This window comes from Colius striatus, chromosome 1 (genome assembly GCF_028858725.1).
Source record: "Colius striatus isolate bColStr4 chromosome 1, bColStr4.1.hap1, whole genome shotgun sequence".
Classification (NCBI taxonomy): Eukaryota; Metazoa; Chordata; class Aves; order Coliiformes; family Coliidae; genus Colius; species Colius striatus.
The window spans coordinates 179,602,166-179,629,323 of NC_084759.1; the positions used below are offsets into that span (position 1 = coordinate 179,602,166).

General features: G+C 37.7%; 1 protein-coding gene across 1 annotated transcript; it reads right to left on the reverse strand.

Moving 5' to 3' along the window:
- Positions 1-606: 606 nt before the first annotated feature.
- On the reverse strand, positions 607-27,158 carry PPP1R3A (protein phosphatase 1 regulatory subunit 3A). The gene is made up of 4 exons (XM_010206164.2): positions 26,365-27,158; positions 5,607-5,665; positions 5,363-5,499; positions 607-3,135 (listed from the first exon to the last, which is right to left on the reverse strand). The coding sequence occupies exons 1-4, from the start codon at positions 27,156-27,158 to the stop codon at positions 607-609; spliced, it is 3,519 nt and encodes a 1,172-aa protein (XP_010204466.2).

Consider the following 27,158-nt stretch of genomic DNA (forward strand, 5'->3'; position numbering starts at 1 on the left):
TTGTTGAAGTCAAAGCCTCTCATTTTTCAAACGAGGGTAGCACTGGAGCTTTAAGTTAAAATTATGAATAAAAATTTTGAAAAAAAAAAATGACCTATCAATGGATATCATATTTATTAGAGCATTTGGCAATTACACTAGCAGATTCTCAACTGCAAAATCAGTACCAAAATACTGAGTTAGCTTGTATATCATCCCTTGTGTTATTATATACTACTTAAAATCTTAGAAAAAGACCCCCAGAAAAATATGAAGCTTTACTGCAAATGAAATTAAGGCAAGAAAGTGGTGTTTTTAACTACTAAAGAGATATGAAGTGCTGCTTCTTCATATCCTGCTAAGGAGCAACAGCTGTACTTCATTTAACCTAGATGTGCTTCGGAACTCGTATTCATATAGGCATTTAATGATCCAAACATAATGGTCCTATATAATATAATTACTTATATGAAGACTCAGCTTCATATGCAATCTTTTAAAAAGATGCTTCAGTGGAAAACTTGCTTTGGTTTTAACAATGAATAAGCTCTTTAACAGTGAAAATGCTTTGGAGGGTTTGAAGACTATTGACTGTGGATCTTGAGCACAGTTGACAATCAAATAATGTTATTCCTTCTTGACAGACTCCTTGTTTCTTCCTCCTTCATAGTATAGCCAATACAAGGAGAACAGGTAGAGTGCAAGACAACACATCAAATCATAGTGGTAAAGTGTTGCAGCAAATAGAAGAAAGAAGAAGAAATAAATGACTTTGCAAGCAATATGTTTTAAACCTGGAGATGCACTAGATAACTTAAGTGTTTCGCTCTTGTGGTTAGATATATCTGCAGGATCAGAAATGTGCCATCTTTCCTTCTGTGAATCGTCAGGCCAGTTTAGTGTTTTCCCCTCAGTTATTAAATGGTCAGCGTGAGAGCCTGTCCCTCCAACTGCTTCAGTAGGCTTACTAATTAAAGCCCCTGGGCTTGTTGACTCCTCTTGTTTGAACTCTGCTTGATGGAAACATTGACCCACATTCCTTCCTCTTCCTTCTCTAGAAATTGCTCTGTCTGAAGTGGAAGGTCTTTCTTTTTCTCCAGCTTCAGGAGAGAGATTTTTATTAATAAATGTCGTTTCATTCGGTAGACTGAAATCATACCCTGACTCAGCAGCAACCTTGTCAATGACTTTGAATTCAGATTGTCTATACAGATGCTCTATGTCTCCTGCCATGGTGGACTCTTCAGAAGATGCCACTGAAGAGCTTTTATAGTGGTAACTGGGCGCAGCATTTGTACCAGAATGTGGCATTTTTGTTTCAGCTGTAGCATGTAAATAGGAAAGTGTACCAACATGGCTTTCTTCCCTGTAGAGCTTTTCTCCTTCCTCCTTGCGTAGGCTGCTCAAGGGACATTTAGATGCTTCTGAACATAAGCCCTGCTGCCAAGCTTCCTTCTTTCCTGTAGCAGATGCATTTACTTCTTCTCCTACAGGCCGAATATTGCCACTGTCTGGTTGTGTGCTGGCACATTTTTCCCAGCTACTGCATACAGACGTTGCTCCTCTTTGCAATGTTTCATGTATGCTTGCATTATAAATACCTACAACTGATTCCTTTTCAAATTCAGTGTCATATAATACACCCACTGTGTTGAGTTGACAAAGAGCATAATGTGAACCATCATTTCTCCCTTCATGTGTATCAAACGCTGTTTCCTTTTCCTCTGTGGGCCTGTCACTTAGTGCGGTCTCTTGAGGTAGCTTAGCAATTACTGCTTTTTCACTGGCAGACGTTTTTTCTGGAGCACTTTCTGATGTTGTTTTAATTATATAAGCTGTACCTGCCTCTGCTTTTTCTGTAATACGCTGCTCAGAGACAGAAGACTTTTTACAACTCTCTGCCTCCTGGCAAGTAAATAACTCCTCTGTGGAAGCTGTACTCCAAGGCCCTGTGCTCCCACTAGCTCCCCACCGAACCTCACTACCCTTTTCTTGCCACATCTGCTGTGTGGGGTTTGCTTCGCTTTCCTTTCCTATCCATCTCTCTTTATTTGTGTTGTCTGACTTTGCTCTGTCTTTTAATCTCATGAATCCTCGCTGTTCCAAAGTATCTTCAGCAATCCTTTCATCCCTTGGAGAGGATGCCAGGGGACCTGCGTCTGCGGGCCTGGGTGTCTGTTTGTTGTCTTCAGCTGACAGAGGTGTTGTGTTCAACACTTTGGCGGTGTGTTTTCTGTATGACTTGAAAGACTTGGGTGCTTCCTCCTCACCTATTAGTGCTAAGTCTGCTACTTCTATGACTTTCTTCTCCTTCTCTACATCAGTGTTATAGTTCTTTCCTGACACTTCACCAATTCCTTCTCTTGGTGTATATTGGCTTTTTGTGGAATCTATTGAGACATCAGCGTGTGCGAAAGTGTCGGCATATAAATCTCCTCTTAAATGTATCTGAACTTGACTTTCAATCATCTTGATTTTTCCTTCATTTTTGTCAGCATCTGACAACAATGAATCCCAGGTTTGGTGAGACGTTTGCAGTGCCTGGTGTTCTGGAGCTGGATTAGCATTGCCATCCAGCGTCCCTGCAATGCATGCATTTAATTGCATAGATTCATCATGGTCTGGAGAAATTGTTTCTGGTTGTGTTTCACAGGCCTCCTTTGAGATATTAGCAGTATCCTTACTGATGAATAACCTCTCAGTCATCTTACTTCCCGAGGCACTATCGCCTTTTGAAATATCTGTGTGGCTCTCTCCTTGTCGACTTGAGACAGTAGCCGTAATATCAATAGCCTCATTTTGCTTTGTCCCAGGAAAAGGTTTTGCTGATAAAAGGCTTTCACTGATACCAGTACATCCCAAAGACTGCTCATCACTGTTTACCAAGCCATCAGTGTGTTTCTTCTCTGATGGTGGATTATTATAATCACCTAAGGAATACTTAACTTTATCTTTACATTTTCCTCCTAGCTCTTGTGAAACATTTTCAGATGAGGAACTGATAGGCACAGGGTGCAAGGCACTGCTTCTTTCTATACAGGTTAGATTTTTCTCCAGTCTTTCAGTTTCACTTAGAAAATTTACTGGTTCTGTTGTGCATAAATTACTTTCATCTCTGGAAGAGGTACCTCTAGCTCCCGTGAAGTGCTGATTTAGCTGAAACAATAGAAAAGAAAAGAATGATCAAAAAGTACTTTGCAAAAATATGCCAAATGAAGGAAGCAGAAATTTGTTATGGGAAGTTTTATTTTCAGTAACAAAGCTTTTAAGGAAACATATTCCAAACTATTTGTAAAATTTGCATTGTATGTATTTTTTAACATAAGTAATGAGCTTTATGTTGGTGCTGAAAGGAGTGGGAAATAAAATAGCATTCAGAACCCTCTCTCTTTATTCATGAGTTCAGTAAGCTGCTAGTGCATTTTACACAAATTAAATCTGAGGAGAATATTCTCTTAAAGGCAGGCTAATTCATTCTCTATACATCCAGTTCTAGGTTTGGAGAGAAGGAGGCACGGGGTGAGGGGGGAGGACTGGTGCTTAAATGGAGGCATTGATACAGTACATCAAAGCCTGGTAATGTACAGTATTGTCCAGTAAAACAAAGACACATTTCACACTGACAAATACTGTAAGGATTATCTGTGCTTCATTTCTCTCAGGGACCATTTTACAGGCTTCAAACCAGACTGTTTTTAGACAATCTGGTAAGACATGAGTTGGAAATGAGATTAGTGAAGTAAAAGACCAGAAACTAATCACTCTCTCCTAGCTCCCAAATATCATATTGTATTATTCAGCTATGCCTGCTTGTCATTGCACTCCCTTCTCACTTCAGTATAGTCACACTGATAGCACTGGCTGATCAATTAGAGGCTAGCTTCTTGGGCAGCCCTTTATGCACTTGCACTTGCTGTAGATACCTCCATTACAGTTTCTCTTATTAATATGTTTTCTGCAAAGCCTCTGCAAACTATTAATAGTAAAACGTCACTCAAAGAAAAGTGAGGGAGCTAATGTCTCTGCAAATTCTGTTTTAATGACCCTCTGCCAACCAATGCTCAAGTGTATTTGAGTTCTTCGGTGATGCCAACTGTCAGGATTTAACAGTGAGATGCCTGTGTTTTTTTCCCCTCCTCATAACTGACATTTGCATGATCTCAATAATTATATGCAAATCTTACGATTTCCCCTTCTTCTCACATAAGGCTCATGTTACTTGTCAACTGCACAGCTGTCTTGTGAGCCAATGCCTGTGTGTTTCAAAGATTTGGTTGTATTTCCATCTATTATAAGCCTTCATTGTTTAATTCATTAAAGAGCGCATAGTGTAAATTAACATCTAAATTATAGTTCCCCCTTCATTTATTGTACGGACAATCCTGGCAATTGATAAACAAACGGTTACATTTGATCTTGCTTTTTGGAGCAGGGTGGACTGAGAACAACAAGGCATTTCAGAGGTCTTCCTTTTTCTGTTTCACCATTAGAATTAAAAAAAAAAAAAAAAGAGACACTGACTTTCAGGCAGTGAAAGGTACCACAATAGGCAACAATTTGCAACTTTCCTAAGTAAAAGGCAAGAAAAATTGATATTCTAATAAAAGGAATTTATTTGTTCTCTGTCAACAAGAAAAAAAAGAGAATGGTTCTCATCTTCCTCTCCTGTCTGATTCATCATTCACGTTTTCACAGGTGATAGCTATTATAATCTATGATTATGAATCTATGCACCCAAATGATATGAGCTGAGAACAGACACTGGGAACAATAAATTGCTGTACATGTCTCATTTATTGCCACTTTTTCTTTCATACGGAAAAATACAAGTCAAACCTCACACACACATGCACACACACAAATTCAAATAGATTGAATGTCTACTGTGTGTGAAATTTATGATAAAAAAAATTAATGTCAAATAGTGATATAGAAAAATCTGTGAATTTAAATACATATATTCATTTTTCTCATAGAGCATGCTACATAGTTTTCCTTTGAAAACCTCAAAAGTGCCATAAATACAAGAATTTTACCAAATATAAAGCATTTATTTAAGAATATTCCCATCCGAGAGACCATGAGAGGAGAATTTTTAATGCTACTCTTCTAATTCCTTAAAACTGTCACTCAGAGCCTCCGGTAAAGAAGTAAAAGGGAGAATTCATTAATTTAAGACCAGAAAAAGTTGATGCACTGTACTGAAATCAAAGCACCTTCTATTGTTGAATCAGTTAGAGATTCAATGAAAGTACAGACCAAGGCTTTACATTTGTAAATTAGTACATCAGTCAGCTCTGTTAAAAGGGGGCATTTCATCAGCTTTGAAGCATAAATGGATTCAAATCACTTAATACTGTAGATATAATTGTGTAACACTTACCAGTAACGCTAATTCTTTTTCATCATCTTCATGATCACTCTGGTTATATTCTGTATTTTTGTCTTCCATATTTTCATTAGCTGGTTTGCTGCTTTTGTCTTCTACTTCTGAATAAACAATCTCTGGGATGTTTGTGTCTGAAGAGTTAATAAAAACGTACTTGAGTAATTTCCATGACATTGTTCGTGATACTGTTTTTTAATTAACATATGCAGTAAAGAACTAATTAAACCGGATGTTGTACCTGGAGTCCTTGAATTGTTCCATGTGTCATCATCAGACGTTGTCGATGTTTCTTCTTTGCTGTTAAACACAAAGAAAGTTCCTGTGTTATTCTCCAAAAATTATTGTTATAATTCTTCTTATACTCTGATATAAAGAGCTCTGGTAAATGACAGAAATTTTGTACACTGAAATTCTGGAAACAGCAGCTTTATAAAATGTAGCTTTTTTTGAGTGACCTGATACTAAGTTTTGGTCAAAGAAAGAATTGTCGAAGAAAATGAAAATGTGTTGACCTTCAAACTACATTGCAAAGCTGATGAGTTTTCCCAGGCCTCTTCTGAGAAAGCGGCACAAAGGTGATTAGGTGGGTCAGTGACAGGAGAGTGTAACTTTGGGGTCAGACAAGGGTCTGGAAGGCTATATGTGTTCAGGAGACTGGGCATTTCTCTTGCTTATATTTTTCAAATATTTGTATGTATACAGAGATTGCTGGAAAGAGGCATCTTTGTTACCCGTCATAAATCAAATGATTCTCCCTCTGTGTGTACAACATAAATCCTGTTGCTAAGCTATGCCTAGCTGTCAGGAAGCAACTTTGCTTCCCTGTAGCCAGTGCAATTTTTGCTGTCGCTTTACTGGCTGTGAAAACAAAGGCCAGGTCCAACACAACAAACACCTGCAGAGAAACAATGAGTGCCCACAGATCTCATCCATATCAATGCAAGCTGATAGTAGTTTGAATTGCGTGCTTATAGCCTTTAGTGGGGAAGACAGGAAAAATCTAAAAAGAATGTCACTTACTTAAAATGTGAATTATTATATCACTTCTAATGACTTCTCTATAAGGAGCAATTTTTTTCTGTAGGTCTTAATTTACGCGTTTTTGAACCAGTCGTCCACCTCTGTTACTGCAAATTGCCTTCTCATTTTTAAATATTAATCTTTTCCCCTTCTATTTTTTCCCGTGCCTTTCATTTGAATTGATATAACATTATCTCTGCCGCCTAAATGCTTAATTCAGAAGGAGGATGCTAAATTTATACTCTGTTAAAAGAACCTCGACATCAACTGTCACCAACTTTTTAAAATTCAGTCTTTATTGGGATTGTCAGACTAAACCAGACAGAAGATCCTGCTGGTCTAGCATCTGATCTCTGACACTGGCCAGCATTATATACTTCAGCGAAAAATGTAAAGTTCTTCTAGGAAAATACTCGTGGTAATTTACACTGCCCTATTAAATTTCCTCTTAGCTTTTTGTTGTTAGAAGCTGTCCTTGAAGAACAAGGTTTAACGGTCCCCCAACAGTTCTTTTTCACTGTTAATTGCAAAAATGCTGAATATTCTTGCTATCTGTATAAATGTCATGTCACTCTTGAATTCTGGTACATGCATAGCCTCTGCATACTTCTCACTCTTCTACTCACACCGAGTTATACTTTCCCCTGTCAGCAGTTGCTAAAACCTGCATTTCATCCTGAAAATGTTGCTAGAGCCAGGTCCTTGTTTTCAGTAAATCTATGGGGTTTTTAAGGTAAATCTTTACTGCTTCAAATAGTATTTTATTACTGTTTGAAGATTTGACTTAGTGTTACATCTTGTTCCAAATTTTCTTCTGCCCTTTTGCATTTTTTCCCCCTCCTGCTTCCATAAGCCTAGACACTATGTAGGTAGGGGCTTAGCCATGAAAAAGACACATTAAAGCTTTTGGGTGCTAATAGCGTGTCTGCAAAAGCCCCAGAGTAGTAGTCATGACACGTATAGTGTATGTGCTGAGTTAGTCACCCCAAAGTAATGATCCCAAAGCCACATGGGTACAGCAGGGAACCTTCTACTACTACCCAGTGGGAGAAAAAAAAAAAGTGTCTCAAAGCTTTTATTTGAATGTAGATGGCTACCTGCAGGGTTTCATCAGGTGGGTGCAACTCTTGGGAAAGTGGGATAGCACCTTTTGCTGCTAGAAGGAGCCCTCATCTACTTCTTAGAGGAATGGAGATTAACATATTTTTTTCTGTCAAGAAGCATTCCTGGAAGAAGGGGAGATGTTGATATCCATGTCTAAAGTAATAGTGCACTGGCAGCTAGACCTCTCATCAAAGATGATGTGACACTTCTAACTTCTATCACATCCTGGTGAGATTAAAAACCACACTGCACACACACCGAGTAAGTACCCAAATTACTAGAATTCAGACCATTTTAGGAGAAACAGGAGAGCAGATTTTCCTACTGCTCTTGAAGATGGATGTACAAATAGGACCCTTACTCTATCTGGAGAAAAACAAAACCGGATTCTGTCCCCTGTGTTCCCTACTCAGTGATTATTTTTTGGTTGTGACTACCACCTTTTCAGTGTAAAATGTAAGCGTAGTCTTTGAATAAGGATGCTGAGGAGTACTAGTTTTAGGAATCATTAAATGAACAAGTACAGAGATGTATCAAGCTAGATGTCTATGGGAATGTGCCAGGATGGGGTTTACCTTATCTAGCCATAATTTTCTAAGCGTATGTGTTCAGACAGTTGTGTAGATTATCCTTGTCATCAGTGGACAGAGACTGGTGCTTCCTAAGGGAGATTTGTTCCCTCTGTCATGGACATCACAAGTGAGATGGAGTGACATATCCTTCAAAGGAGCTTCTCTGCCTGACTTACCATAAAGGGAACCTACAGGGACTATCTTAGGCTAGAACCATAACTTAAATTAGATGGGTTAATCTCACCTTGTAACTCTAAATTCAAACTGGAATGTAGATACTGAGTTTTAGTGGCTGGAGCTCTAACAGTGTGTGGCCTGAGCCCCTCAGTTTGACTTCTGTTGTGATTAGAGTTAAATTTGTCCTTAACTCTTGTTTTAGTAATATCTAGAGCTCTACTGCACAAGTTTCTTTTCACAAACACAAAATAGGCAATAGATAGCAATGATAATACAGCCTCACAGCCTGGATCCACAGTGCAGAGCCTGTAATATAACTTCTTCCATGTGAACTTTTATAAAGATTGCTGGTTTATAGTCCACTATTTATCCACATCTGTCCTTCAAACACCCAAGTACAGGGAAATTCAATGTAACAGCTATTTTCCTTATTTTACTTTTACATCATAAATATCTGTCCTCATTATTCTAGTAGGAAATCTAAAATTAACCTAAAGTAAGGATACTGATACTGCAGTCTTTTAGGATCACTAAGATCATAAAGAATAGATTGCTGTGATGTGAAGATACTGACACTACTGATGCATGAACTACAGAAAGGTGTCAAACATGTATGTACATCTTAAAGTCAGAAATACTTCCTAAAAGCCAATATTAGCCCCCTCATCAAACACTAGCAATTAGAAGGTGATTGTCTAGTTAGTAGGTTTTTTGACTGATTGGGTTTTTTTCTTCATATTTCTCTGAGAAGTTCCTAGCTCACTACCAGTATTTTATAAGCAGAATTTTATTTATAGTATTAATTTTTGTCTTATATATTAATTATCTAATTTGTGTCTTGTGGAGGGTGGTCTAAATGTGTCTACATTGTGTAGAGAGAGACACAAAATTTGTGATGTGTTTACTTTTATTTCTAAGTGATCCAAGCATTCTGACAACAATGCCAGCTAGAAAAATATATCAGTGTATGCAGTTCCCCACCAGTTTAAGTACCTCTATAGCTGCAGAAGCTTATCTGCATTTTCTCCTTCAGCTGAGTGGGGCACATATATCAGGAACTTAAGAATTTCAACCAGTTTAAAAAAAAATACTTAGTGGCAAGGGGCCACAAAGGAGGACAGACCTCAGGAGGACAGAGCCAGGCTGTTCTCAGTGATGTCCAATGATAGGACAAGGGGCAATGGGTACAAGCTGGAACATAAGAGGTTCCAAAGAAATATAAGGAAGAATTTCTTCACTGTGAGGGTGAGAGAGCACTGGAACAGGCTGCCCAGATGGGTTGTTGAGTCTCCTCCTCTGGAGACATTCAAAACCCACCTGGACGAGTTCCTGTGTGACCTACTCTAGGTGGTCTGCTCTGGCAGGGGAGTTGGACTAGATGATCTTTCAAGGTCCCTTCTAATCCTGAAGATTCTGTGATTCATATGATTAATTCTTGATGGAATTATCATTGCCTTAGACTGAGTGATAAAAGAAAGCAGGAATGAAAACAGGTTATCACTAAAATTTTCCATTTAGAAAGAACAAATGGAAAGTTCAGTGACTGCTTGGTAGGATCGAGAAGACTAAAAATTTACTGGACATCACTTGAAGGCATTCAGAAGTACCAAAGTTATGTGGAATTGGCATCTCAAAGAGAGAAAATAAATGTTAAACTTGAACCATAGAAATGTGAGGAGTAGATAGAAAAAGATAAGTGATGAGAGAAAAAAAATAGTCAAGAAACAATATTTCTTTGACTTCAGAAAGGCTTAGGATAAAATAAGACATGTCAAGGCTTTGGAATTACTCTTACTAAGTTAAAAAGGATTTTTTTCTAGAACTGAGGTTGATAACTCAGGATATCAAGACTTCAGATAATCTATGTATAACCTCACAATCAGAAGACTTCCAAACTTGTCTACTACAGTGCTAGTAGTGGAGCATAATCTTATAGGAACAGAGATCTTACAGGGCACATGGACAGGAAGAGAAATATAGAAAATTACATTTCATCCAGTCTGAGAGCAGAATTCAGTATTTAAATATGCCCCAATTAAGAGAAGCAGATAATCCCCAACTCAAAGTACTGAAACACCCAACAGAGGAAATTGCATATTGGTTTAAAATCCTTTCCATTCAAATCTATTCAAAATGGTCTTGATACTACTGTAACACTATCAGAAGAGTGGGAAAAGTAGTAGCTATTTTTAGGAGGGAAAAAAAAGAAGTATTGTCAGGTCAACAACGGGCCCAGATGTCTTTGAATTTTTCCAAATAGATTTAGAACAAAGATTAAATGAGAGAAGAAATACATATGAATAGAAAGTGGCATAAAAATACCAGACTCATCTGATAATATCTATCTTTGCTAAGATTACTGTATTTCCCTTGTCTAAAAATCAGTTATCTAGTCTATCTGGACTTCATTATAGCATTTGTTGTGCAGCCACATGGGAAATTTATTAATTAAACTGGAGAAGAGGGATTTGAGTACAAGAGCTGGGTGGTGGGAGAGGGGCCTGGTGCCAAGCAGGGCCCCATGAGCTGGGCTGCACAGAGCTCATAGACATCGCCGGGGAATTGGAGAGGACCAGTTGTGTAATCAGACTCACTCGGTTATGTTATTATGGACCGAGGCACAAAAAGTCAAAGTTAAATTAAATCTGTGGCAGAGAGGAAGGTGAGAGACATCACCAACACAGAGGAGGATTGACGGAAACGGGATGCCTGGAGGATTAGAATAATAGATAAGGAATGAAATTCAAAATTATAAAGTGCCAGGTTATACATTTAGGGACTAGAAAGAGTTTCTGCCACAAAATGAGGGGTTGGAAACTGGAAAAAAAACAGGCAAACAAATAAAATCTGAGGGTTTTTTTGGTCAGGAAATGTTTCCAAGTTACCATTGTGAGATGGCCATGGCAAAAGGGGGAGTTTTGCAATAATGTGTTGGAGAAGGTATTGCCAGCAATGAAAGGTCTCCAAGAAATATTCATGTTGCAGCACCAGGAACTAAGAAGAACTCCTCTGGAACATTTGTATATGGTATTAAAGAGAGATTATTTCAAATTGGAAAGGGGCAAAAGAGGACTACGCGAAAACTGTCATGTTGAAAAATCTATATTAACCAAAGAGACAAATTGAGTATTTCTATTTTCAGCCTAGTAAAATAAAGTCCAAGAGGACAAATAAATGTCCTCTATTAATATAGCAAAGGGGCAAATACTGAGAAGGCAGAAAAGATGTTAAGCACCAAGTTGCTGTTAATGTATTAATAGAAAGAGTTCACAAAAACATTTGTTGTGGAAACTTAAAAGATCTGTTAGCATTAGAAAAGGATATCCTGTAATTTTTCAATGCAAGTACCAGACACAAGAAACTGAGAAGGTCTCAGTATGGAAACATAGATATATTTTTGTGAACAGGATTATGCAACACACTTCCCAAGGAGTATAGTCCCATAGTGTTAGTCCAACCCTATTTCAAATGCTCCTATGCAGCTACATGCCCCGAGAGCTATGCTTTAAGGAGCATGCATTTCACTATGGAACAGCAGGTGCTTTGCTCTGGTATGAAATAGGTTTGAGACTATAGCCAGGAGCTACTAATCTCTTCATAATGTGTGAGGTTTTTATAGGCTGCAGTAGTTTTAATTCACACACCAATATTTTATAAAAATTGTGTCTATATGTTTGTGTAACCCACAGCACCTTTTACTATGTATATATTCTTATGCTAGATCTTACTACTTAAATCACAAGATTTTCATTTTACAGAATATGGGAAAGGGCTAAATTTGTTGGAGTATAGAGTATGGAAAAATGAAAACATACCTGTAAAACTCTTGAAATTAATGCATTCTGAGCAATTTTATACTATCAACCTCATATTTAAAAGAAACATGGGAATATATTATTTAGTCTGAAATTTTGAGAAGTACAGGAATGCCAAAGAATTCAATGATATATTTTTCAAATGCGTAGTTAAACACATGTAAGTAGGAAAAAAGTTTTCAATATAATTTTATTTAAAAATCTGGGTAGGCTTAAGAACACAGAATCTTTCATGGTTCTGTTTTTTACTTAAAGATGGATTCAAAAGCAAAACAATTCACTTCTACTCTGAAGAGGAGGTAAAGCTAGAATACCCTATGGATCTGGAAAAGCTGAAGCTGAGAACCAAACAGTAATTCTATTTTAATTTCAGGTCAGATTTCTAAACTAAGAGGAGCCTAAGAGAGTGACAACCTTCAATACAACTAGTGGTTTTGGATCTAGTGCCAAAAATAGACAGCCTTGCTGCAAAATGATGCCACTGGGATGTAAACAACTTACAAGATCCTTGAAAAGAATTAGTTAATTGTGTCAGCAAAGTTTTACTGAGAAGTAGAAGAGCAAAAAGTAAAGGAGTGCAGGTAAGTGTTCAGGTTTGAAGTGGCTCTTGAGCCAAACAGGCACCTAGCACAAAACTCTAACACCACCAAGCCGGGAAGAGGAGAGGATCATGGGGAGGAAAAGGCTGGCAACTTGTCATTATTTTTGCCTGGGAAGAGAAGAGGAGCATGGGGAGGAAAAGGCTGGCAACTTGTAATTATTTTTTCATCATTAGTAGCAGATGTCACGTCAAAAGGAAAAAGAGGAGGAAATAGTAACATATCCTTAAGAAAATCGAAACAATAACAAGTCATTTTTTAAAAACTGAGTGTACATTGCAAGCAGAAAGCCTGCAAAGCATTTGGAGAAGTTGGGTTAGAAGAACATTGATGAGCAACTACATAAAGGATTTCCCACACATAGTTCTGAACTTCAGTAGTAGTGTATGCAATGTCATTCAAAACCCATGAATGTATGACAAAAATAAATTTCCAAGGAAGAAAGAACTACAGAAAGTAGTAAGAAAGACTACATATGTACAAAGTTCTAAGCAGAGCTTTAAAGTTCCATTAAATTGTTTGTAAGACATGGTAGAGTAAGAATTCAACACACTTTTTAAACTAACACAATCTTCCCTGAACAGTTGGCTCACTGGAAAATCACATTTAAAATATTGCTCTATTTATTCTGGTCTTAAAATAGCTGTGACATAAGGAGGGAAATAACCAGCAAAACCAATTCACTGACAGAAGAAAATGTAAGAAGGTTAAAAAAAAACAACTGGTACTATTAAAAAAAAAAAAAAGGTGAAAAGCTTGATTCTAGTCTCATTATCATGATGAGACCTCCAGTGAAGACACATCCCACCCTAGGATCTAGGATCTAGATCCAAATCATGTCCTGACCTCTCTGTCTTTATACAACAACTTGTGAAAAGGGTTCAGGATCTGCCAAGGATCCTGGTGTATGGATCTGCAAAGTGCAGCCTTTGAGTTCTCTTATGGTAGGATCTCCTTAGTTCTATTTTATACTGTCTTCCTCACTGAATATATGAAATAAATATTTAATGAGCAAAGACAAACTCATTATTTGCCTCTATAAGGCTCAGTCCAAAACTCGCTATAGGGACAAGTCTCCCAATGTTTTACACTGATGCCCATGTTATTGACTGTTAGAGTTATAGTCTTATAATACAATCACTTAATGATTTTCAATCACACACGATTCCAGCACCCTATAAATATTAGTCTCAAGCCCTGGCGCTAACGGATAATTCACAGCCTAGCTCAGGAAGAGAAGTTACAAGCTTAGCTTGAAGCCACCTTTGTGATTTCCAGGGCCTCACCTCACTGTGCCTAAGCACAAGAGAGGACCTGTAAGGTGTCGTGGAGATGACAGGGAGGCTGAATATTACCTGTCTGTGCACTGGAGTAAAAGGACATATACTTTATTTCTCCTCTGGAGAATTTATAACATGGGAGATTGTAACTGATGGAGGCATGTCAGCCTCCTCACCAAGTAATGCTTGACTTCTTATTTCTGGGCATTTATAAACAGACTACAAAATGTCTTCAGCAGAGCCACGTGTGGTGGCAAACCTGTATGTGCAGCCTCCTGTGTGTTGCAGAGAGAAGCCATTAAGCAGCGCTCAGCTTTCTGGGACTAGACAGGTACTATGCACAGACTCCAGCTCGCGGCAGTGCCTCAGACAGCCAGGCTGGTGAGCAGCAGCGTCTGGCCTTGTCCGGAGGTCTGCCTGCAAAATTTACATGCTCAGGCTTTGAGCTCACTGCAGCTAAAGGAGAGAAAGCTAAGGAACAAAATCATTGTTATTGCTTATTTCTGATTTGTTTACCTATGCATTTGGTCTAAACGAAGGAAGAATATTATTTTTATGAACGGTATGCTCTCATTTAGAATTGACACTAATGAATGCAAGACCCTTTCCCTCTCTTGTTTGTACCATCAAATTAATTAGCTCTATTGTGACATCAGTATTTTTCCCAAGCAGTTCAAGGCTTGAAGATTTTCCTTTATTTTTCTAAAGGGCATCTTCAGTGTCCTTTATCTACCATAAGAATCATGCATCACTTGGATTTTTTGCAACTAATGCTGTTTATTATAAAAACTGATTGTGATGTGAAGATTGTTATACTGTGTGGCAAATTGCCCAAACAATTACTGTAAATGCACGAGCCATAAACTGTACTGCCAAGGACACTGGTAGGTTAGCTCCTATAAAAGAAACAATTAGAGTCTGAGGTGAAAATAATAGAGATGAGATGACAGTTATTGAAAAGGCAGAACATCCAGTTTAATGTTGTAAATATAGGTTTGTGGATTACACTGATGGTTTTAAAGTGTTCATGGCTTATTGAATGGAATAGAATATTACATACTTTAGAACGGGGCCATAATTATTATTCCTTTTTAATTGTGATGTCTGATGCATTTGCGAGCAGTTGTTGAGAACATTCTCACATTATAGTGATTCTAGTTCTAAATTATCATCCTGCTCCCAGGGTTGGGTTTTTTTATTATTATTATTTTACTTTTTTAGCATTTTGTTGTTCAATGTCTGTTCTGAACAAAGTATTTTCTCTTGAGGAACTTAGAGTGCTTAGAGGGTTACAGCAATAATTATTTCAGTTTCAGCCTACACACTTCACTGCTTTAAATCATCATTAGAAGTTTCATCCCTCAGCAACTCCTGCTGAGACAGTCTTAAACTCCTAGAAACCATTAGATAAGAATAGCTTATCTTTGTAACAATTTGTGTATAAAGGTATTGATAAGAATTTGCTGGAAATTAAGGGAATGCAATTTTTTTTTTTCTTGAGAATCATCTAGATACAGACTAAGGCTTTTTTAGAATTGCTCAAGAACTTCAAACATTCAAACCAGATTTGCAGCATAGGATTATTAGGGTGCATAAAAGAAGATGTGCACCCTACAAAAAGACATGTCGTCAAACTCTATGGTGGAGATGAAGAAAATAAAATAAAAAACTACATTACTGCATGAGAAAATTAAATGGTTCTCTCCTCTTTTAAGATAGGCCACAGAGATAAAACCCAATTAAATAAAAGTCAAATATTAGACCCTGGAGAGAGCACTAAACAACTGGACATAGAATTATAACTGATTGAGAAGGGCACATAAATTCAGAACTGGAGGGAGTTTTCCCAGGGTTTGAAGGAGTGGATAAAGTGAGTAGCAGAGCAAAGACTGCAACCAGCCAAAGGCGATCGGTGTCAACACTGCAGCATGTGTGAACTCTGAAGTACCAAATCCATTAGCAAGAGTGGGGGGGAAGCAGTAAAGTGGTTCGGAAAGAAAGTTGTAAGGAAACTAAGTACTCAGCTGTACCACCTTTCAGGGAAATGCTCTGAGTCATTTTCAAGCTTTTACATACTGTTAAGAGAAGCTGAACTTAATGTGAGGTAGGAGTCTCAGACCTGTGTTGGAAATTCATGATGCCAGGATGAAGTTCAGGGAGGTGCTGGGGAGCAGAGTTCGGGAGGTGGCTGGGCTGTGAGCCTAGGCAGCTGGCTGTGTCCTTGGGCTGAAATAACTGCCAACTATGAGAACTTGAGGTACAGTCCTTGGAAGTACAGCTTAGGTACAGCAGAAACCAATAGCTACACAAACTATGGACAGACCAAGACTATAAAGGGCAGCATGAGCACAGTGTGGAGAACCACTGCCCATGCTGACAACAAAGCAGAGAGTGACTGAAGCTCAACAACTACTATCCTCCTCAGATCTGAGCACCTAACATGTATACCTGAATTTCTACTTGCCAGAGGGCTTTAGCTGAAAAGATAGCCACCTCCTACCTAGGAGCATTTTGGCTTCAAATGATCCATCCTTGTGGAGTTGTCACATCACATATGCCTGAACTACGAAGTTGCTAGCAAATAACGTGTGTCAGTATCATTGCCTTCTATTTACATGTTTATTATTTTTGAGAGGTATTTAAAAAACAGAAGCACAACAGAAAAATAATTTAAATGATTCAGTAAAAAAGAAATTGAATTATTAGATTCCAAACTGATTGAGATTACCCAGGAAAAAAATCTGAAATTAAACCAGAAACTGCAAAGAAAATCAATAGCCATAAATGACTAGCTGTGTGAAGCAGAAATTACTGAATAATATTTTAAAATATTGTGCCATTGCAAGTGATCCTATTGGAATGAAGCTGTAAGTAAAATTAGAGCCCTTATTACAAATCAAGGCAAGACTAATTTTCTTATATGACCTTCCACTACCAGCAGTGTTAAAGAAATCTCAATCCAGTTCTTAGTAAATAGGTGTCACCAAACAAACAGGACTGACACTAATTAGCTCCCTTGTTGATAGTCAGAATAGAGGACAGAGGCAAGGAGATGGAGTGACGTGCTCATCATTAGAGCGGTAGTGAGGATATTTGCACTCTGGCATAGCAATGGAGGCTTGCACTGCAGCTACCATTTTGAAACTACACTGTGAATAGAAGACTGCATTATCAGGAGAGTCAGTCTAGCAACCTCACAAACATTTTGCATTAAATTAGAGCCACAAGATACCTCTATTTAAATGTCTGAAATCTGAGGAAGAGAATATTCCCTACCTTGAGGAAATTTACCCTAGTTTTGGTCATCATATCTAAGAAAAGGGGCTGATATAAGAAGAAGAGAAAAAGTGGGCCTGCAAAAGGACTGTAAAGGAATTTCAGTAGCTTCTAAACAAGGAGAAATTGGAAAGAAAGTTTGAAAAGCAAAGTGAAAAAAGATGTTCAGAATAAGCGGTATATAGTATGATGATTAGCAGTATCAAGGGGGACAATTGATCAAGAGAGCAGCTGTGAGGGAATTTGAGTGTTTTTTTCCTGAAAAGACAATTCCCAGCAGGATTCAGGCAATGTTTGTAATAAACCTATTTTTATTAATATTATTGGATTGGTGCTATCCAGAGGATTATATTTTCCAATTACTAATATTTTCATTTTTCTGTCTTAGTTTATGATTGAAGCAGGGACATAGGTGGCACAGAACAAAACGCACTGGCCTGGTTTGGGATGAGAATAATCATAGCCTCCAAGCAAACAGAGTCCCAAGAAATTAGTCTTTATTTCTAGCTCATTAAAAAAGACCTTGAGTTTTAATGGTAAAACATTCGTACAATGCTTTTAAAAAATATACACGTGCATCTGTCCATTTGAAAATTTAGCAACATACAGTCTGAAGCAGGAGCTTGATACCAATTTAGTCTCAGCCTCAAACTTTAATATAGCCCTGCCTAACCCCAAATCCCATGATTATAGCTGTGAAGGCTGTGGAAAAACCCATGCATAGTAAGTCAGTTACACCTCAATTAAGCTACAGCAGTTATGAACAGGAAGATTGCAACTTTTTTCAGATAATTTTACATCTCTATCACAATTGTCATGTCTTGTTACGATAGTGACATAACAATGTTGAAAAGAAACCAGTTCAAAAGTCTTGTTACACAGCTTTTTTACACACAGATTGATCAGAAAATGGCATATTCCTTTGACAGAATATGCTAACCACTTCAGAAACAGATAATTTCTTTAGGAAAGATTCCTCTGGACAGGACTAAAAGATCTATTGACAGCTCCATCATGAATTAGCAATTCAGGACGTTATTGTTGGCATCCCTATCTCTAGGGTCAAAAAGAGGAAAAGGTGAGTCAGGAGTCAGGTTTCCTGAGGGCTAGGCTTGGCCTTATGTCAAAGTATAAGCTTCTTAAATTGCTATTTTGTCTGGAAGGGGCATGATCAAATATAAAAATGGTGTTACAGGCAGGAATTGAGGGTAGAGCCCCTCTGTTCTTCTCTTGTTTATTTCCCCCACTGTTTTAAAAGATGGAAGAAGAGAAAAGCAAGACTTGCACTTCTCTCAAGTTGTGTCTATTTTGCATATATCTGAGAGGAAAAAAAAAAAACTTAGGGGGGAAAAAAAACCCTTAGCCTATGTGGTACCTGGTCTTTCCCTGGATCTCATATGGGGAGTGGAGAGACTGTGGATAGCTAGATGGAAGTCAGGTGAGACTAAGACACACTCCTGGGGGGAGAAACAGAATGGTTGACCACAAAAAGCCTTAGTCAGTCATTCTTGAGAGAGGACAACTATGATTTAAAACTTGGAAGCAGTTGTAAATTCAGTAAGTATCTCATAAGGATACAATCCCCAGGTGTTATCATAACAAGAAGATATTTTTATAAACTTTTCACATCCTACCTTACTTCCACACAGCAAGAAGGTATCTGTGTGATAGATATCAATACTTATATCAAGAAGACCTGAAATAAAATCTAAGAGATGCTGGTGCAGAGTTACTAGGGTATACGGGAAGACAGAACAACCGACAAACTCACCAATCCTCTATCACAATATTAAGTGATCCAGACTTGAACATCTTACTGTCCAGCCACCATAAACATTATTGCACAGACAATAATTATGCATTAAAGTAAAATGTAAATGCAAGTCACCTGGCGCACCTAAGTGCAAGGTAAGAAAAATCTGCCAGCTTAACCTAACTCACATTCAAGTGTGTAGCTCAGTGTTCGTCAGAGCTCTTTAGGACTGTTATTAGTAAACAGCAATAATAAATCTTTGGGTTTAGTGTCAGAGTATCAGTTGGTTTCATAGATCAGGAAGAGAGTAGAGAGATAGTTAGAAAACCAAGTCCCCCATTAGGCTTTGGCATATCAACTTGAATTTTCTTGTGTGTCACTGAAGGTCTAGGGATCAAATAGCCACTTCTGACATGTTCCTGTGTTGCTTAAAAGGTCTTATGTCTTATTTTGCCCTAAGGCAGGGACTGCATTTAACTTGCAAAGTATTTGTTTGGACTATTTTTTCTACCTTTCCTAACTGAGAGATAATCCCTATTTCAACTTTGAAATATGATGGGCAGTTGGTTCCTTGGACTTACACTGTAGCTGAATCAATTGCTTTAATTTCAGAGCTACAATGTTGTGACTGGATTATGGTTTAAAGTTCATAATCAGAATAAACAGATCAAATGACACTGGTAGTGAATGCATTGATTAAATATGACTCCAATGTTCTCAGTTAATGTTTCACTGACTTTAGAAGTCTTTTCAAGACTAACATTTAGCTAAGTCACAGTGAGTGTAATGGAATAATTTTTTTTCTAACTGAGCATTTATGAACTGCAATACCTGAATAGTGGATAGGAGACAGAGTGTTGGAATTGTCATTTACAGCCTGTTTCAATTTGCAAAACAGATATTTCCCTAAACAAAACATTAAGCAATGAAATGCAGGAGTTCATTTAGCAATGTATTTCTATTTGTCTGAAAGTTCTTGATCGGTTCTTGATCCTGTAAATTAATATTCAAGGATAGTTTTACACATGCAGAGTTCTATAAAGTTTGGTGAGACTTCCGATGCTCATAAAATGATTTCTTGTTCCTTTTGCAGGATCAAGACAGTTGCTGCATTAAAAAGCTCTAAGAGTCAATTGTAATAGCATTACAGTATTGGAATATTGAAATAAACTGATGAAATTGCAGTAATGGCAAAAAAAGATATATCTTACAGGCATAAAAACAAGCAATGCACATATAATTACAAATGCTTATCATGTGGTCGGGAAAGGATACTCAGATTGCAAAGTATCAGTTTTATACAGTTTAATGCAAACAAGTGAAAAAGCTTTGTAGTAGCCAACATTTCCCACACATTAGAGCACAAATTTCTGTCCCATAAAATTGGTAAGAGCAGTTTCTAAGGCAGATCATGGAAGTGAATGAGCAACCACCAATACTAATAAGACCCAGAGTAAATGATATGCTAAGTTTGCCATAGAAGCAACATGATCTTTTAATATGTTGTTATCTAAAAGTTTAGAAGTTTCTTTTAATATTTCCAGTGCAATAAACAGACAGGACAAGAATAGCACAGTTCATAATCACTGAAAGCAAAAATAAGACAGTTTTTCAGTCTTTAAGTACTCTCCATTTAGGACTATGGTTAGCAGATATCTGATTGCTCTGTGCATGTCATTCTCATCTATATCTTCCTCGTGTTTCTTTGACGTTTCTGTAATAACATTCAAAGCCTTATGTCATCAACTTAGAAGTCTATCTTTAGTGGATTTAGTATATTTCATGTTTCAAATAGCAAGTATGACCAAATTTTTAAATACTATGATTAGGCATATATTAAAAAAGACCACTGAGTGTAGTTCTTGGTCAAGTGGGATTGTTCCCTGTAGAATTTTTTTCAAGTGGTTTCTCAGCTTATTTTAAATGTCCTTGGAGAGTAAGACTGAAGCAATTTCCTTACAAGGTAGTGCTAGAGTCACTATAAGGAAGTACTCCTAATACTCAGCCTCAGTTTCACAACTTGCTTTTACCCCACTTGTCTGAATAATACATTTTAGATCATCTTATATAACTATTCTGAGTCTGACATATATATCTATATATATATATACTGTTAATCACGGACTTCAGCTACCTGGAGAAGTCTTATTTTGGTGCCAATGCTATCAACTTCTACAACTGACAAAGACTTGTAATGGCCAGGGCTGGGAATACTAGGTTGTATTGAACAGTGGAGGAGTGCTGCTTTTAGCTGGCTCCCTGTGAATGGCTAGCTTATTTAGCAGCTGCTCTCCTGGTAAAAAAAGTGACTGCAGTCACTTCCTAATAATAGTAATAAACTTTAGTCAAATCCCATATCTGTATGCTGATCAAGGTGTAACTTGTGACTTGAGATGACAGAAACATTAAATTAAATAGCAGATTAAATAGCAGTATACAAAGATGTGTTTTAACACCTTCTCTGCTCTCCTTTTCCTGTTCTGATTATGATGTGCAATAATCAAAAGAAGGAGAATTAAAAAGGTAATTTAAATGCCATATTTTAAATGGACCAGCTGGGAATAATGTAGTTGTTCCTCACAGCAAAGTACATGAGAAGCTATTTCCAAGAATCTTCCTCAGAAGTCTTTTATTTTTTTAATCACTTCATGAGTTTGTGGGAAAAGCTGGGAGGATATGACACAGAACTGCATTTCTAGGGATCACCTAGGCCCTGCTCTGCCATCTGCCTGGGGAAGACTGACTGAGCACAGTGCAGTCCTGACAGGCTGCATCTTCAGCAACTTACTTCCTTTGCCCTCCGTCATAAAGGTCATGAGACAGCAGCTGAAGAGAGGAGAGTACTCAGAGAGAGAAGAAATTTTCTTACTTGCAATTGCTTTGAGACCATTCAGTATTTATACTGCTGAAGTTGGCATTGATGGCCCACAGACTAAGGGGTTTTAATCTCTTCTTTCTCATCACACATTGTACATAGTGCAGCTCTTATACAAGACATCACCAGATTTTGTGTTCAGTTTTAAAGCAGCATCACAAAGTGAATTGATGCACCACCATTCAATGAAAGGTAGAGTCTGGCAATTATGAAGAAAAAGCACAGGACCAACAGTTCAGAGTGAGATACTTGTATGCTCAGAGAACTAAAAGGGGGATAACTGACACTTATGATAAAAATACTAGTCTCCTCCTTCCTTGTCAGAAGACAGGAGTCCAAATACATATTTTACCCTCTCATAAAACAAGTCTCAAGCTCGTCAGCTGTTTTCCTTGCACTCTTGCTTTCACTGCTCTCTCGACAGATGGCAAATCAGGACCAAGCACAGAAATGGGGTGCAGCCTCACCAGAGATGAGGGAAATGGTTTGCAGGTCATTATCACTGTGTCATGCAGCATAGTCTACATGTTTGCCTCACACAACATACAACCAGTCCCTGTCTGATCAGACCAATGCAGGACCCTGGGGTCTACAAGATCATGTGGCCCAAACCTGAGGACCAGGAGGAATCTGTGTCCAGAGTTATTATGCATGCATGTCCCAAAAGCAAGAGAGTCAACAAAATGAGAAAAGAGTGGAGCCGATAGAATTAATTTACATTTTCCTGAATATTTAGATATACGTTCGCGTATGTGATAGAAATCCTGGCTGTCCACTGACAGAATCTGTCTCTTTTCCAGTGACAGTCTTAAAATTTTAGGAGCCATTTTTTTCCCCCAAGGTATATTTATCGAAACATATAAGTTAGATGCAAATTTTCGGACAGGCTAAAACATAAATAAATTAATTTGAATGTCATTTTTTCAAACTATATTTTGTGCCTATGAATCCCTCCAAAGATTTTTTAGAAACATGAAAATTATTCAAATATATGTTAGAAAGGGTTTTTATTTGGAAAAACACTATTAGAAACAAATATTTTATGAAACTTTAAGAGAATATTATTTGTTCATGCCTAGACACAGAAGCAAAAGCAAATGAAACATGGAATGAATAGGCAAGATTTAAAATTAGACTTTAAATCTAACTTAGATTTTAAATCTGGACAGTTTTCAGCATTGTTTATTCCACACAGTTCTGCTTTTCACTATAATTTTTTTCCAGGTGTAACTTTGAGAGTTAAGTCCATTTTTATTTTCTCTCTCAATAATGCTGTCAGAAGACACTGTTTTGCCTTTGTTCACACAACTTTGTCCTGGCTCATATTCTTATGAGCAACATAACACAATCATATTGTGTTTCCTCAGTAACTTCCTCTGAAAGCGCATATTATTCCTTTCACTTAACTAACACAACTAATCCTCACTAATGACATTTAATGAGCCATGCAAGTATGCCCTGGAGTGGATCAGACTCTCTGCTTAAAAAGTATAATTCTTTAACAGTCCTAATTTTTAACTGGAGAGGTACATTGCACATTTTAAGAGAAAGCATATCGCAGAGCCAAGATTTTTTTGGGAAAAAAAAATTGTAACAGGTTTCTAAATTTGAAATAAAGAGGCTTAAACAAATATCCTGTTAAAACATCCTTCTATTCAGATTACTATATAGAAATATTTAATTTAAGATCCAGCTTGTGGTCATGGATAGCAATAATCTTACCTTTATATTTATTGCGTGAACAGTAGATAAAGCTGATGTTATTTCTGTGTATATCTGTTTGCATTGCTGCACCTAAGACAAGCTAGCTATGGTCCAGGACCCCTACTTTGCTTAATGTTCTGTAAACATCCAGCACAGCATTTATAAATGCTGCAGAGTTTATCATCAGAACATGAAATAAGAGGTGAGAGAGAGATGGGCTGGTGGAGGAGAGCCAGGAAATAGGCAGCACTGTTCTACATGATATGAAGGAGTCATAGCACATCAGCTGCCTCACTTTGCCAATTTTGGAGGGTTTGTTTTTCTTGCACTTTTTTCTAGACATCAAAGCAGAGGATTTTTAATGAGAGTCTGAAGGAGAATAATGAGGTACTTCTGCAAGATGTCTGCAGGGTGTTCCTCCTCACTCAAAGGGGCAACATGTACAAAGACACTTTGAAAAACAAGTGAGCAATGGAGGTTGGCATCTTAGTTCTTTTGAAACGAAAGGCCCTAATGCTGACCTCATTTACACTGGTGAAAGCTGTAACTCCTGTGAAGTCAATGAAGTCCCTGTAGCATAAAATTGGTCCTGGATTACAATCTGCCAGAACTGTCTTTCAGAAACCCTGGCGACCACTGAAACTGTATTCCAAAAATAATTTCCACTTATTTCTGCATTTACTGAAAGGTCTCCTTACATCCTTATGCCACTAAAGAACATCTTGGAAACATGCATCAGTTAACTTTGACAAAAATGTATAACAGATCTTAATGTAAACAAGAATCTGTCCATTTTGGTTTTAATATCACAGATATACATGTGGTACATAGATACAAAAAATTATGCATATATGTGTATACATATGTACATATACATATAGACATATATACATATATTCCTCTGCAGCCTGAAATAGAGGGAGATAACTTTACACACAGATTAGAGGCATGGTAGTTTTATGTCAAGGAGTAGATATTTTATCTCCTTTCCCATTTTTAAAAATACTTTTCTGTCTGATTTACATACAATACATTTAGCATATCCAAGTATAAAATAATTCCCCAGAAGAAACACTTCTACAACTTATGCTAGCACTAGGTATGTCACAGGACACTTCAAGGAATTAAACTTGGCCTCAGAAGCCCAATTGCATCTAAATTTGCAGGTCAGTCCTGAAAGCATCTGGAAGCCCAAGGCTCACTAAATTAAGACTCAGCTCTCCATGTCCATCAAGTGCTCCATGTGGGCTACCTCAACTCAGGCTGAAGTCACATTGCCTGCGTGTGTCTGTGGTATTTGATATTATGGTTCTTCTGCAGGGACATTTCAGGCTATCTTATTTACCCAGAATGTGTCATATGACACTTCTTGAAGGACACAAACTATGTACAGAACCAGGCACAAATGTCAGGATCTGACCACAGGGTAGGTAAAGGCATTGTTCCCTTTGCTTTGACATACCAGTATGTTGGGCCACAAAAGCATCATCAAGCTAGCTGAAGAGCTGGGCCAAGGGACACTTAACCAGGAGAGATTTGTTAACTGGTTATGGATTGGGCCACAGGTTAACCCTGAGGTGCATCACAATGTTGATGCAGATACTAAGCCACATTGTGCACTTCTAACAGGGCTGACATTCACACAGGCTCTCAGCACAGCAAGTCTGGGTTTTACGAAGGTAGGGTTTGCATAGGGGAAGCCCTGACTGTCTCTCTTCTTAAGCTCTCACCACCGCTACAGTTTTGTTTCTTTTTCTCTATCAGTTCAGTCCAGTGGAAGAGCACCAAGGAAATCAAAGAGCACCGACTTACTTGGAAAAAGTATAGAAATTAAAACTTAATTACAAATTCAGTTCTGGGATCTAAGGATTGCAAAGCACACTGCAGGTAAAATAACATTCAGTTCTGCAGAACTCCAACTGATTTATAGCAAATTTGATGAGAAAAAATTTGAGAAATAGATTTTCATGAGAAATATTGTTTTGCCTACAGAAAGAAGTTAAAAACAGAACAGGAAGCCAAAAGTTACTATTCCTGAGTGTATCTCTTAAAGTGATATTAAGTTATAAGTTACCCACTACCACTTTATAATTAGCATAGTACTTTTATGTATGTAATTAGAAATTTATATATAAGTTCCATATATTTTTTTAAAGATATTACCAATTCTACCTTATAAATCATCATTAATTTCACCATTTGTGAAACATAAACATTAACCAGTGGCAAGAAAAGGAACTATTACACCAATATACAACTTGGGGGATAGCCCAACCACCTGCAGAAAAGTTTATACCAGCTATTCTAACTGCAATAGGATCCTTCCCTGAGTTACCAGCTTCCTGAATCACCAGTGACATTTGTGTTTTAATAATTGCATGTGGATCATGCATCATGAAATAAAGAATGTGAAAATTCAGGATTTGTTTTTCTCTAATATTTTTGTTGACTTACAAAGGAAGTGAATGTGAACTGTTTAACTGTAAAGCTACCTGTCTGGACCAAAGGTCTCACTGATGTCAGCTCACTTTATAAACTACAGAGATGAAAACCGATATGCAGCCCATAATTTACAGACTCCCACACTATATTTCAAATGAGTGGCATGGAGGCCATATATTATATATATTACAACCAATCTCTCTGCAGAAAACTATTGGTTGATATACACAAGAGATTTACTGAAAACAAGTCTTGATCTAATTTATCACTGAAAAAAAACCCCACAACAGAAGAAAACAGCTTGGGCAATCTTAGCTTCAGTAAGCACACCTGTAAAGTTAGAATTAGGAAATTAGGAAAAGTTAAGTTGTAACCTCACCTGGTTTTTGTCATCTTTAAGCAGCCTTTAAGATGTCTATCAGCAACCTCTTTCTGTGGTTTATTTTCCACCTTGGGCACAGTTTCTTTCTTGTGACAAATCAGTGTGTAATTTTTGTCATCATTGTTTGCCCAGAAGGTGCCGACCGGTGTCTCATAGCGTATACAGAAATCCACCTTAGCTCCATCTCTCTGGTAAGGAGGTACTAAAGAAATCTTGAAGCAGAACTGATCAGTTTCACTACCACAAGAATTAGGCATGAAGTCTGCAAAGATATCATAATAACTCAACCAGTTATTCAGTGTCATTCTAACATACACCACTTTTTCGAAGGACACGTTGAGGACTCGTATAATGCCGTTCATGCAGGTAATCCCCGGCAGGAGCACAACTGATTCCAATGCTACTTTCTGCTCTCTCACTTTTTGCAAAAGTTCTTCTTGCGAAGCAGGTACCGTAAACAGTTGAGTGAAAAAATATTCCTCCTGAGGGAAAACTTCATTTTCTATGTCATCATTTTGTCCTGTACTCGGAACTTCCCAGGTATCAAACTCTTTAATGGACACAAGGTCAAGCCCAAATGCATCAGCAAATGAAACTTTTCTTGAACCGGTGGTGAGGGTGTCTGGCACCTCTTCATCTGAAGAATCAGAATTCCGCCTTCGGGGAAGTGGAGAGAAACGAAGCTTAATGTCAAGTTTAACATCTTCATCCTCTGAAGAGAAATCATTTACCGTGGGGACTTCTAAAAAGTTAGCCCTGCTACTCCGACTAGGTCCTTCAAAAGACTCCAT